Raw genomic sequence first — 13,932 nt, 5'->3', positions numbered from 1 at the left:
GCAGGCAGAAACCGTCCTCACATCAACACCACAAACTAAATTTCAAACCACATCCCTACTTTAGTCTCACAATAGGGAACTCCATGGAACCATCCAGCGTAAAGAAGTCTCTGATGCACCCAAGTGTGTTCAGCACTGTCAAACAAGGAAAGTCTCTTGCAGTAATGGGCCCATTACTAGTTAGGAGAAATGGAACTGCACTGGATAGAACAGAGTGACCAATCAGGACAAATAAGTGGCGGAAGAGTCAAATCAACAACAACTGGGGCATCACAACGTACCAGAGATTTCATCTCTAGTCTCCCTTATGCCATTTTCAGCTCCTTTTCTTATTGTGCCCCCCACCCTTGTGCTGCATCGCAACCTCCCTCACACCTCCCCCTCTGCCTTTGAAGATGTGCTTTGTTTTCCAAGTTGTCTTTAATCCTCAAATAGGGTGATCTAGTAATGAGGGTAAGAATGTAGAAAGGTTTTGAGGCACTGAACCATGTGTGTGTGTGTGCATGTGTACACCCAATGATGGAAGCAGGCTGATGCTCCTCGAACGGATTGCCCTGGGTTGCTCTTGGTTATGATGCTACACCCTCCTGCCTGTGTCTGGAATTGTAAGGGGGTGGCTCAAGCATGTCGATGTATATAAGTGTCACAGAGTGATGATGGCTGGTACAGTCAACACACACAGACAGCTGGATATCATCAATCTCCGGGCGCCAAAAGGGGGCAGACAATACAAATAGAGAACTACAGACATTATAACAAATTAGAACTTACAAATGATGTGCTAAATTTGTCCACAAATTTAATCAAGCTGGAGGTAGCCTCCTGCTTAGGGGGAAGAACCATCATCAACCAAGATAAGTAGACCTTTATTATTTCAGTTTTTAAGCTTAAATAAATTATTTTCAAGTTTGCAGAATATGGCAGTCAGAATCATTCCTCACCGCTAGTGCTCAGCCCTATGCATTTAGGGCTCAATCCGAAATTAAGAGACCATTCAGATCTCCCTCATGTTCTCACTATCACACCTTTGAAATGGATCAATTTTTTCAGATTGAAACAAAAATGAATGCCTACATCTCCATTCCTCCTTGAATGAATCTAGCAGTAGACAAGGCCCATATGGACATAAAAAAAAAAAATTCTTGGAACTAATTGAATTGCCTGTGATAGAAATAGGGACCCACTACTTTTTATAGGCTGGATTAAAGATAGAGAGATGTAAATGGAGGGAAGGGCACAAGGGAGAAGCAGCGGAGAGTGAGAGAGGCAAGTGGCATGCTGGGGGGAGCAGAACAATCGGGGGCGATGATGAGGAGGAGAGTGATTGAAATGACAGGGATAGAGGGAGGTAGAGTGGAAACAAAGAGAGGACATGACAGAAATAGTGGGGAGGGGAGGTAATGGGGGCCAAATGGGGGTGATGGGGGGGTCTTGGGACAAAGGATGGGGAACAAACAAACTCAGCTGATTACTGGATATGATATATTTCATCTTGTTTTCATTTCATTCATTATTGGAAACGAGCCACAATTATGGGATCAGTTGCTAATGTGGCTGACTAAACCATCATTTGTCAAGCCAACAAAAGCACCTTGAATGCATCACAGCCCCTCTGGAAAGTACTTTCATACAACACACAGGATTCTTTATATAAAATAATTAAATAAAAAGTGACTTGTCTTGTACAGTACAATGTCAGGCTCACACATGCACGCACCAAACTCTTGCCTGTGGCATTAAGGCCATCCTGCCACATCTAATAAACTCTGTGGTTGGATTCAGTAGGCCATGACACGGTGTCCACTTTACTCTGCTTAGCTAGCATCTGCCTTAAGCCCTGATTTTCAATGTGCCTTTTTAGTGGGACAGGATCCCTAATCTGTGACTTCTTACAGGTCTTTTAATTTGTCTCAATTAAGGTTGATTGATTTCCGCTTGGCTTCAAACAAGTTTGTGACGTTCAAGTCCATATTCATCAAGTCGCACATAGAGATGTCTTCACTTCAGCAATCGATACCTCATTCAGGTGATTTGGCATGAAAGCAGAGTAATAAGAGTCTGAAAGTGACTCTTTATTCTTACCAGAATCCTGTCCTCCGATTTCCCGCTCCTGGTGTCCAGTTTGATAGCTCTCACAAATTTAATGGCCTGTTTGTCCAGCACCTTCCTGATGCACTCTGGGAGGGGGGAGAAAAGCAGACAGATGCGCATCAAAACAGCTGAACTGATAATAGAGTTAAAAAAATTTTTTAAGTCTCTAGACAAATAGGACATGGTAGTTTGTGATGCAGGTGGAAAACACATTTATTTAAAAATCTACTTAGTAGTAGAGAAATATCACAATTCCAAACATTGCAGGAATTCAACCACATAACAGTGTTGTGGAACAAACTGAAAATTACTAAGTGAGCTAGAATAACCTCTGAAATTGAATATGCGTAAATGAAAAACCTATATATGAGTAATTAACTTGCTGGGGAAACTAAAACTAAAACAACTGCTTTACTCTCTGAATTCAACTCCTTATTGGCAAAACGGTGGGTTTCTGTTGCTTGGGTTTCTCTGCTTGCTGCACTATATTGATAAAAGTGTTGAGATGCACCTCTTAACCCTTTAGTCTAGACACTAGCCCTTCTCAAATAGGAGGGTGGGTCCCACTGGATTGGCAGTGCGATGCCAGGGGGTGTGACCGGGACCCTCAGAGAACCTTTTTACATACTAGAAAAAAGTGCAATTGTACATCCACTAAAGTAGGTGTTGGCGCTCGCATTGTAGGAGAGTACGCAAGGAGTATTATTAGATCTTCTGCAGAGGTGTACTAACAACAATTTTATAGACAAATAATACTATAGTTGCGGCCGAGAGCTGGGGGAAAGTCAAATATTTTCTTCTTCCAAATGGAGGGGTGTAACAATAAAATAATTGGAAGCACTGGTCTATACCCTTAAGGATTAAAATGATACTAAGAAAACATTTTCTGTCCTACAGTGTTCCCTCGTTTTCCGCTGGGGTTAGGTTAAAAAAAAAATAACTGCAATAAATGAAATTTATTTATTTAATTTATTTATCATAAAACCCCTCACTACACACTTTATACACTTTTCTCATTGGAGGCATGTTCTCACACTTCTCTTTTGTTTAAACATTCGCAATGTTCAAACCTTCAGAAATTTTATAAAATAGGTACATTACTGTAAAAAACAAAACAAAAAAAAAGCATGCAAAATTGCACAAAAAAAAAAAATCCGCGAAACAGTGAGACCGTGAAAAGTGAACTGCATTATAGCGAGGGAACAATGTATATGTTAAATCTGCCCGTTTAGTCTAACGTTATATTAAAACTTGTCACGACGGGACAAAATTAACCAAACAGAGGCCGCAGTGAGTACGGGTAGAACAGTTCACAAGGTCCATGATTCGGTTTGAATGGGGGGGGGGGGGGTTCACAGTTTTTGGCTCGGTATACAATGACTGCTAAGAAAATCAATGATGTCTTGTCAGTTAAAAGTGAAAGAGTGAGGCAGCTGGTCATTTGACACATTATGACAGTCTGAGGTTAAAAGCAGGTAAGAATCTGGCTGCAAGAATTAGGCAAAAATATATCTTCAACTAAAAGAACCACCACTGCAAAAGGGATCTTTTCATCTGCCATTCAGTAGTAATGTAACGGGCAGTCAGTCAGAAAACGTTCAGCATTCTTGGAGGTGTGTATGGATTGACTTGTCACTGTAAAGCAGTTTAAACGCTGAAGGGCGTACAAGTCTCGACAGATGTTCTGACATGTTGCTGTTATACACAATTGTTATACCTTCGCCAATTACTTTTTACTGCCGTCATCATAATGCAAAGTGGTCCCATGAGGAAGACCTGTTGTATATATCATATTTTCACGCTGTTTTTCCGCTTCACATGCCCACAAATGTTTTCCCCTAAAAAAGGAAATACCCGTTCGTACTGTATGATTGAGTAAGCGCTCTTCGTTACTTCCTACCAAAGCATTACCAACAGATCCAGAGCAATCATTCCAAATAGATCTGTATCATTTGTTTTGCCATTCTATTTAACGCAACATTATTATCAGCGTAAATCTAAAGCAGTACATTCCAAAAAACACAACATCAAACCAGTAACATTTCATGTATGGCTTTTTTTTTTCATCCTGCTTGCAGTTTGAAAATGGCATACTACCTCTACCTTGAGTGCTTAATTTAGATGTTTATCTAAGAAATATTGGACAGTGAAATTCCTTTAGATGAAGATACACAGAAGTAGCAGATACTCTCAAAAAGTGAAACAAGGAACATGAAGAACAAATAAGCAGAACGGTCAGCAGATGTACAGTATTAACAATGATGACTATGATGATGGAATTTTAATTGACATTTTTCTTGTGTTTTGTGGCATCTGGCTGTCGTTTGACATAATGTTAGCATCACCTGTGAGTCATTTCAGTCTATCAAATTAGTGACCTAGAGGAATCAAAAGCAGATGGGGACAGCCACTAGCCTGGAAACTCATCGCTGGACCAGCGAGTGAGTCTGGACACAGTTGCCATCAAGCGCATTTCGGACGCGGAGCAAACCTAACCAAACTATGGAAATAATCAATCAGCGAACAACGAAAGTTACATCTTTGGGCACGTCTTACGTATTTTGAAGTAGTGTTGTTGGCGTAGTTGGTGAACACATTTAGCCAACCTTCTGCGCATGTGCAAGTCGGATTGTGTAATCACATTCTTGCCGATAAAATGTGCATGTAGCGCTTCTCCCAGTCTTACCAGTGGCATTTATTGCCGTAGAGACCGGGAAAAAAGTGACAACACCACGTAGAAAATGTATTTGTGTTAGGCAACCTTCGCAAGTGGCAATGTAAGATGGCCACCGGTGGCTTCACTTCTCGCAACGGTGAGTAAGCAGCATTTTTAGTCCTTTCATATACAGTACAAGACCATGGTTTTGACACATTCTGAAATAAATGTTGAGCTGTCAAAATTAAATCGACAAGTACTCGATTATCAAATTAATCAACAACTTTTAATTATTGAGTAAACGTTTGGAGCCATTTTTTATTTAAAATTGTCCAAATCTTCTGATTTCAGCACATCAACAATAATTGTTCACCGATTTCTGTAGTCCTTTATGAAAGAAGATTGATTATCTTCTTTATTTAATCAAAATAAGACATTTGCAAACATCTGTTTGTACTTTGGAAAACAATGACCGAACTGGTAACATAGTACAACATCAATCCACCCCCCCCCCCCCCCCGTTTTTCTTTAAATGCAAAATTAAAATCAATCTGTTTAGTCAATTGAATAATCAATAGATTATTCGATTCTAAAAATATTCGATAATGACAGCACTAAATAAATGCTACCAGTGCCATCAGCTGTTTGTGTTTTTAATGAGTGTAATAACTTTGTGTTTCTGGTCATTTAAAACTGAGTTTAGTGCTGAACGGAACAAACTATTGTCTCTACCGCACGTCATTTTGAATAGACTTCCGCCGCTGAAGAGTGACGTTGCTCACGAAGAATAAGTCACAGCAAAGAAACAAAATTGATTGCACGGTTCATTTTGAACCGGGCCGAACAGCAGTCAATGGCAGCCTTTTCAGACCCACTCTCTGTCTTCCAGGTGAGGCAGCCACATGTGCACCCATTGGAGCCATATTTATAAATGGTCAGAAAGGATTATTTTATGTTATGTCATGACCAAATTTACATAACAAACAGCATACATATAACATTTGACATTACGACCATAATAAGTGTCAGCCATTTGATGAACCATAGCAAATCCACCAAAAAGTGTAATGGGCCTCATCATAAATCAGTTTATAAGAATACTACATCAGTGTAAAATTGCAAACAGTTTATCAAGAATTTGATAAATGAATTAAATCATGGTATGACGCAATTGCGGCAACACTGAGTAGTCAGTGCCCTACTTGACTGCAACCGACATAGGCAGCATTGTTGATTCAGTTTCAACTGTTTGTAGTCTTAAAAGGCAAATCCATATATAATTCTGCTATGGCTTAATGGCAGCATTATTCTGCTCAATATTACACAGATATCTCACAGGTGCAGGAGTTCATAATATTTATATAGTATTTTTCCCATTCCATTAAAAATTACAATTAAAGAATTTAAGTTTCCATATCGTCAATTAAATGCCTATCAACATTTTAAAAGCTAACTTTGACAGCAGAAATTCATTTTTGCTTAAGTCAAGGCCTGGAATATTGGAGTTCTTACTCTTTGATCACAGTAACTAAAATCATAAATCTTTGTGTAATATAAATAGGCCTATTCAATGCCAGCTGGCATTGCCGCTAGCAGTAAAAAGTGAGTCATGTTTGAGACAAGTATTCCCCCGCCATTGCCACAATATGTGATCATCTGCAACATAGAAATGCCATATTTAAAATACATCCTTGGCATGTTTTTATAACATTTATGGTAAGGTCTTTAAATGCACTTTCAAAACAATGTTACTGTATGTTTTGTCAACCGTAAAGAGTGTCTCCAGCAGAAAATCAATAACAAGGAGCATTGAGGCTTTTATGGAACCCAATGAATGTCTCAAGACACTTGTTGGCGAGGTTGTCATAAATATGTTATCAACAATATGCTATTCCAGTGACGCTTAACAAATGCATAAGCATTAATATACATGGATTGGATTTAGGACATTATAAATTAGAAAATACACAAAACAAAAATCTCATCATGAAAAAAAAAATCACGTTTGCAATGGTGATGATGCATTGGTAATCTATGTTTGGAGGCATAGTGCTGCAGTGTTGGCTTAACCAATGTGAGGTTAATGAAGTCAAGGGAAATTAAACTGATGAATAAGGATTAGACAACACACACAGGACCTCTAAAAAAGGACTTTACTCTTTCTACTCTACCGTATTCAGGCTATTTTTAGAATCTGAGTCAAATAGAAGCAAGCTGGCTCACGTCAATAAAACCTGGAAAGATACGGCGCTGCAATCTTTAAGAACTCGAATGGCCACATCTGTTTGATGTCATCCACCCGCTAGCTAGACACATAGGCCTACAGTATTTAGTAATTTTTCAAACATGCGAAACAATGCAAGTCTACACATCCAGCTGAGACTATATGCTGTAAGTGTACTCAAGTGGCCCGGCTAATGGAAACGTGGAGAGGCCTGCTATGTGCAGATGCGTTTCTGCATCCTCTCTGTAAATAGATTCCTAACTCTTATTTTCCTTCAAGAAACAAGAAGTTGAGAAAGACTAGGGCAAGGGAATGAGCAAGAGGTGTGGATCAACCTAATACGGAGAATTATCAACACTAAGCTAGGTAAGACCCTAACGTTTAAACCTTTTGCGTTTTTAACCTTTTAAAGAGAGGAAAGCGGGAGCACTCGGATGGGTCAGTGCCTCTGTTCCACTTTAATTCCCCTGCTCATATCCAAACAGCCTTTTTGGCACTTCAATGGGCCTGCCCACTCTGATGGCGAGGTCATTATGTCCCCCATTGGTTGGGATCTGGCAGGTGTGTTAATGACTTAATGCAGCATGGCCAGACAGAAGGTACTCGACCAGGATGAGCTGGTTAACAGCAAGATTAGAGTAGCAACCCCGTCAGGATAATTAGCAATGAGGGACGTGCTTCTTGCGTAACACCTGTTATTGTTTGCACCTGCAGGCCTGTCAATCACTGCTCAGCAGCTCACCGGCGCACACAAACTTCCGAGAGAAAGCGAATAAAAAGATTAAAAGTCTTCACAAATGTGAGTGCCATATATAAACGCCATCACTTAAACCCTTTTCCGCCGAGCGACAATTTCACAGCGGGGATTCACGCCAAATCAATCATAAAGTGGATCAAATCCATAAAATTACAACCTTCACAGATTTGCCGACCATTAACTCCCATTTTCCCTTTTAGGGGACATTTACTACGCTTGCCTGCGGCAGTAAGTCTTAACTGGAGTAGAAAAGACGGAAAACATCCAAACTAATCACACGTGTCCTCCAAAACACTCTTGTCAGCATTTACTTCCGGAGCGGCGTTTTGGTTTGGAGGTTAAACGTCACGCTTAACCCCAGGGAAAAGTCCGTTTTAGCTCACCTGTCATTTCCCTGCTGACGCTGGCAAAGCCCGACGTTGTGGTCTCTTTGGAGGCCATGGCGCGCACTTCGTTGCGTAGGCTGATCCTCCACGACTCCGCAAACGTCCCAAACGCCCTCAAACGTGCTTCCTGCTGTCGCCTTTGCGCCACCGCGAGCTGTGAAGCGAAGCGATGCTGTGGCTCGCTGATCGCAGTCGCACTGGTGGGCGCGCTTACAACACTTGAGAGAGAGAGAGGGAGAGAGAGAGAGAGAGAGAGAGGAGAGAGAGAGAGAGAGAGAGAGAGGGAGAGAGAGAGAGAGAGAGAGAGAGAGAGAGAGAGAGAGAGAGAGAGAGAGAGAGAGAGAGAGAGAGAGAGAGAGAGAGAGAGAGAGAGAGAGAGAGGGAGAGAGTTAATCAGGATAGATTTATTCATCAGATGCTCACAAATTCCTCGTTATAGGCATAGATCAGCATGGATTTTTACGCTATGCAATATTTGAAATGTGTGTTCTAGATAATTTGAGGGAAGCCAAACATTTCGCCACATCTCAGGGGGCGGCCATTTTGCCACTTGCTGTCCAGTGAAAATCACATCACAGCTGCTTAGGTCTCAGCTAACAGCCAATCACAGGTCAGCTTTGGAAAACAGGTGAGCTGTGATTGGTCGTTGCCTGAGTCTGAGCAACTGTGAAGTCATCTTCAGTCAGCAGCAAGTTGCAAAATGGCCGCCCACTGAAATTGATAAAAAACGGCAGATTTTTGCTGCTTAACTCATATTTCACTAACGTAATATTAACCAGATTTACCGTATTTTGACAAGTGGGGCTAGACTCAGGCAATGACCAATCACAGCTCACCTGTTTTCTGAAGCTGAGCTGTGATTGGTTGTTACCTGAGACCTGAGCAGCTGTGATGTCATTTTTTAAGAAAATTACAACACCGAATTTTTCACTCGACAGCAAGTGGCAAAATGGCCGCCGGATATTGTTAAAACTGCTGGATTTTGCTGCTTAACTCAGATTCCATTAACGTGATATTAACCTGAATACCATATTTAGACTAGTGGGGCTACATAGAACATATTATTGTCAATAATTTTGTGGTGGGTTAACTTCCCCTTTAAAAAAATGGGGTAATTTAGTCTGTTTAATTTTAACATCTAATCCGAAATTTGCAATGTTCTGCGCTTAAGTGTGAGGTGTATCGTGTACAGAAATCCTAATCTTTATTTATCCAGGTAAAGCAATTGAGAAAAGATTCACATTTTGCAATACCGATCGGACTGCCAACAGCACAGTAAAAAATCAAGACAAAATCCATCCATACATTTTTTTAACCGCTTATTCCTCAAAAAGGTCGCTGGAGCCTATCCCAGCTGACTTCGGGCAGTAGGCGGGGTACACCCTGAACTGGTTGCCAGCCACTTGCAGGGCACACAGAGACGAACAACCATCCACACTCACAATCACACCTAGGGACAATTTAGAGTGCGCAATTAAAGCAACACTAAGGAACTTCAACATTGATTATGGCGCCGCCATATGGACAAAGTCGGTAACGTTATGCCAGAAGGAATACCACGTTTCTCATGAGGACAAGCGGCATTGCGGCATTTTCTGACTTCCGTCTTTATAACAAATAGGTAAAGGTGGAAGTGACGTATTCCATAAAGCAGTCAGCGCATTTGTAGTTTTTTGTGCGGCAGTGTTCCTAGTTACCATCTTCCTCAAAGTTGTTAAGTGCCAGTAAAAATGATAGAGAGCCCCTCAGCCCATGGCAAAAGTACCATTCAATTAGTTTTATGTCGATGTTTCATCAGAAGAGTTATGAAAATATATGATTAAGGTTGAAAAGTTCCTTAGTGCTACTTTACCGTCTTTGAAATGTGGGAGGAGACCGGTGCACCCGGAGAAACCCCACACAGGTATGGCCAGAACATGCAAACTCCACCCAGAAAGGCCGAAGCCCGGACTCAATCTCACGCCCTCAGCACTGGAAGGCGCACGTGCTAACCAGTTAACCACCATGCCGCCCTTGTTGTCAAATCAATCCTCGTTCTGCAGCCGAGTGCATAAATGAATGTTAGCTGCAATGTTGCCTGTTTATTGGAGAAATGCGATGTGAACACGATGCAGACTGCCCTCGTGCTAACATTTTACTCTTGTCCTTTCTCTGGTGACAATACAGGGTCCGCTACTTCCTTCTTCTCCTGTAGCGATACCCGCCAAAATCCAACAATCTTTATTAGTATTTACCTGTAATCCACATATATACGTGCCAAAACATAGGTGCTGTAAAATGTAGAGTGTTTACCGCTAATTATACAGCAAATTACTGTACTTTGTTTTACCCATAATGCATTGCTGTATACAGTTAAATTCTGTAAAATTAAAAAATGCTGTCATTTTGTTCTGTAGATTTTACAGAAATTTTATTACAGTGTACATTCAGTACTCTCCTGCTTGAAATTTAGAGGGTGCTACTCATGTCAGTATTACAATTTGAGGTGGTAAATTTACGAGACAGGTTAAAGCTGATGATGACGATGATGTACAGTATGACGCGCCCACTCATCTGAATGACTGCTACTTGTCAATGTTGTTGCTTACGCAATCTTGTTCAGCTGTTTCTTCATAGACACCATTTCAATGAAGCCACATTTTCTACCAGACAATGTCTCGCATTTGCTTCATTCTATGAGAATCCTGCTCTTGAAAATGCAGATGAATGTGTGCCCTTCATGTAGAGGCCCAGATGTGTCATGGTATCATTTCCAAGTTTGTCCTTTGAGGGTTCCCAGAGCAAAAAGAAGAGCGCCATGTGTGCTATAAGCCTGCCTACACGATTCGATATGTGTTAGACACCTTTGTGTCTGTGTCTCACTGACACTTAACACGGATGAAAAAAACGCAGTGGGGGACGGGGGTATTATGCAGACAAGAGCAATGCAAGAATAAGAGGCTTGTAGTATGGGGAACTGTAGCCACCTCCGGGTTTCATGGGGTTAAGAACTTCAGCAATGTTCAAAGATGCACTTGAAAGGATGAAGCATTACTTATTCATCAGTGCAGCATTTCACAGATGGGAACTGCGATACTCAATAGGCCCTCGATTACGTCTTTGTCTGTGTGCTATATGTGAATGAATATGTTTATGTATAATAATAATGCCAGAGAGGAATGTTTTTATGTAAGTGCTAGCTCTCCATAAGCAAATTGTTTAATGCAGAAAAAGACAGGATTGTGCTTCTGCTAACTACTGTCATTTAATGAAGAAGGGAAAAAAACATACACAGCAACATATCTGTACCTACTGAAGTAAATCACACACACCAAAACATCGAACCCCTCTAGTAACATTTGAAGAAGCCATTGTAAAGATTTTACATTTTAGAATGCCATGTAGACTATGTAGGTCACTTTGGGTGTGTATATATATCCTAAATGGGCCTTTGTTGAATCCGCTAGAAGAAGTAACTAACTACACGAGAGCCTGATAATAGAAACAGGAGGTGGTATATGGTGCTCCCTTATGTGGTTGATTTTAGAGAAACTCAGAGGGGTTTTCTCCAAACGTAACACCATGCGCAATATTGTTTATGCAGTGCCATGTTGTGAGGACTGGAATGACCTATACATTGGAGAGAGCAAGAAACCCTTCCACTAATGAATGGCACAATATAGGAGAGCAGTTTCATTGAGCCCATACACAGTCAAGAGTTCATTTGAGTCCAGTTGGAGAAACAAAAAAAAATTAAAACAGAAAAGAATGACCTGCAAATTAAGGCTTTTTTTCAAATGATACACAACAAAGACAATATATGTAATGTTCAAACTGATCAACTTTATTGTTTGATTTGTTTTTTGTTACAAAAAAGATCGGACAGGGGCATTTTTATCACTGTCGTATCTGCAACGTGCAGCTCTGAAGCCATATGTGGCTCTTTAGTCCCTCTTCTGTGGCTCTACTGTATATGGATTTTAAAAAAATGGTAGAAATTAGTATATATTTTTACATATTTATTTTTAGATAAAATATTCTTTAAATTAATTCACAATTAAAACAAATAAAATAAATAAATATTCCAAAAAATTCCACATTTTTAGGTTGTCAGAAAAGAGAAACAAAAGGTTGATGAAAATGTATATAAAAAATACTTAAATGTCCAGAGTGACCATAAAATATCCTTGCAACAAAAACAAAAAATGTCAGAGAATTCAATAAAAAAGGCGGAAAAAAAAATGTTCAAAAACCATAAAATGTTCAAAATCAAAAGAAAAAAAAATCCAGAAAATACCTCAAACGTGCAAAATATTTCAGAAAACTGATAGCAAAGAAAAAGCAGAAAACTTGGCAAAAAATGAAGAAAAGGCAGAATTTTTTGAAAATAAAAACTTAAATGTGAAAAATTGCCCAAAAATAATTCCAAAAACAGAAGACAAAAGGTAGAACAAAATTAATGTCTACGTATTGGATATTGCTGTCATATTTTTTGTGTTGCGGTGCAGCTTTAATTAGCTCTTGGGCCGTCAGTACATTAGACTAACACTAACTCACTGTTTCCTTCATCACAATCTTCAAATATTGTGCGTCTCTGCACAGATTTTTGACTATGCTAACCGACAGTGGTTTTCTGAAGTGTTCCTGAGCCCACGTGGTAAATATCCTTTCCATAATGATGACCCTTTTTAACAAGTGAGGGATTGATGTTTCATTCAATTCAATATTGGGTTTTGCACTTGTTAGTTGAAAAACATTGTTCTTAAGCTGCTGGACTATTTGCTCATGTGTTGGACCTTTCTCCTTCCTTGCTTGAGAACAACTGAGACTTTCTGGGATCCTACTTTAATACCCAATCATGACACTCATCTTGTTGCAATTAACCTGTTCATGAAAGAAGCTATCATGTCAAAGTACTGTTACGAAGGTCCCTTCTAAACTGAGGAGGATGTTTACGCCATCACCTATAGTTTACTTATGGAAAAGTCTTGACATCACTCCCCCCAAAATTGTCACATTTCATGGGAAGAGTGGCAACTGGTGAGCTGTTATGCTACTAAGCAGGTGAACGAGTAGCAGTCCTTCACCAGCTACACCTGGCAGCAACAACAACAATACTGTGGCCACCCACTAGTGGACACACCCATCCCAGATATAATTAGGGGGCTTAGGGGTAAATAAAAGCATACTTACACATTTTGAATTGTTTTTTAACCAACAAGAAGTCACCTCGCAAGGATTTTGGATTACCATCCATGACCTGGATGACTGAGAGTCTTAACAGATGCATCACTACTCATTGCGTCAAAGCTGATATATACTGCCATCTTCTGGGTAAATTGAGCAAAAATAAGCCTACTGTCGGTTACTGTATATCCCTGTATTATTATTATTTTTTCTAGTTTTTTAATAGTATGCCCAGAATAGAAAGAATACAAGTAGTTATGTAAATGAGCATATCTTGCACTTGGGGATAACCTACAGGCATTCACATATAAGTGACTTTCTTAATCAGGGGCGTGCAGTGACCTTCGGAGGGGCAGGTGCTCAAAGTAATAAAAAAAAAGGGGGCACATGATAATGTGCCTGGCCTGCACTGTCCACTCACTTGGGGTTCGAAGTTCGAACCCATGCCATCCAGCCGCTGTGTGTGGGCTGAAAAATGGATTGAGGGTGTGTGTATGTGTGTGTGTACAGTATGTGCGTACATATGAAGAAAAAAAAAACATTGTAACATTCTTATTTGAAATAATGGCTAAACAATAAATCACATATGCCGATATATTACATATACATATTTACTGCAATGCCAATCACCCACAAAAAAACTTTTAACATT

At 40.0% G+C, this 13,932-nt stretch overlaps 1 protein-coding gene across 1 annotated transcript in view; it reads right to left on the bottom strand.

Moving 5' to 3' along the window:
* Positions 1-8,320, bottom strand: part of carmil3 (capping protein regulator and myosin 1 linker 3) — a 99,104-nt gene extending 90,784 nt beyond the window's left edge. The window contains 2 exon segments of the mRNA XM_077557682.1: positions 2,083-2,177; positions 8,112-8,320. Coding sequence (XP_077413808.1) covers positions 2,083-2,177; positions 8,112-8,169 — 153 coding nt within the window. The 5' untranslated portion in view covers positions 8,170-8,320.
* Between the last annotated feature and the right edge of the window lie 5,612 nt (positions 8,321-13,932).

Source organism: Vanacampus margaritifer, chromosome 2, assembly GCF_051991255.1.
Source record: "Vanacampus margaritifer isolate UIUO_Vmar chromosome 2, RoL_Vmar_1.0, whole genome shotgun sequence".
NCBI classification, from domain to species: Eukaryota; Metazoa; Chordata; class Actinopteri; order Syngnathiformes; family Syngnathidae; genus Vanacampus; species Vanacampus margaritifer.
The sequence above is the reverse complement of the archived record's forward strand: the minus strand, read 5'-3'. Positions and strand labels throughout refer to the sequence as shown.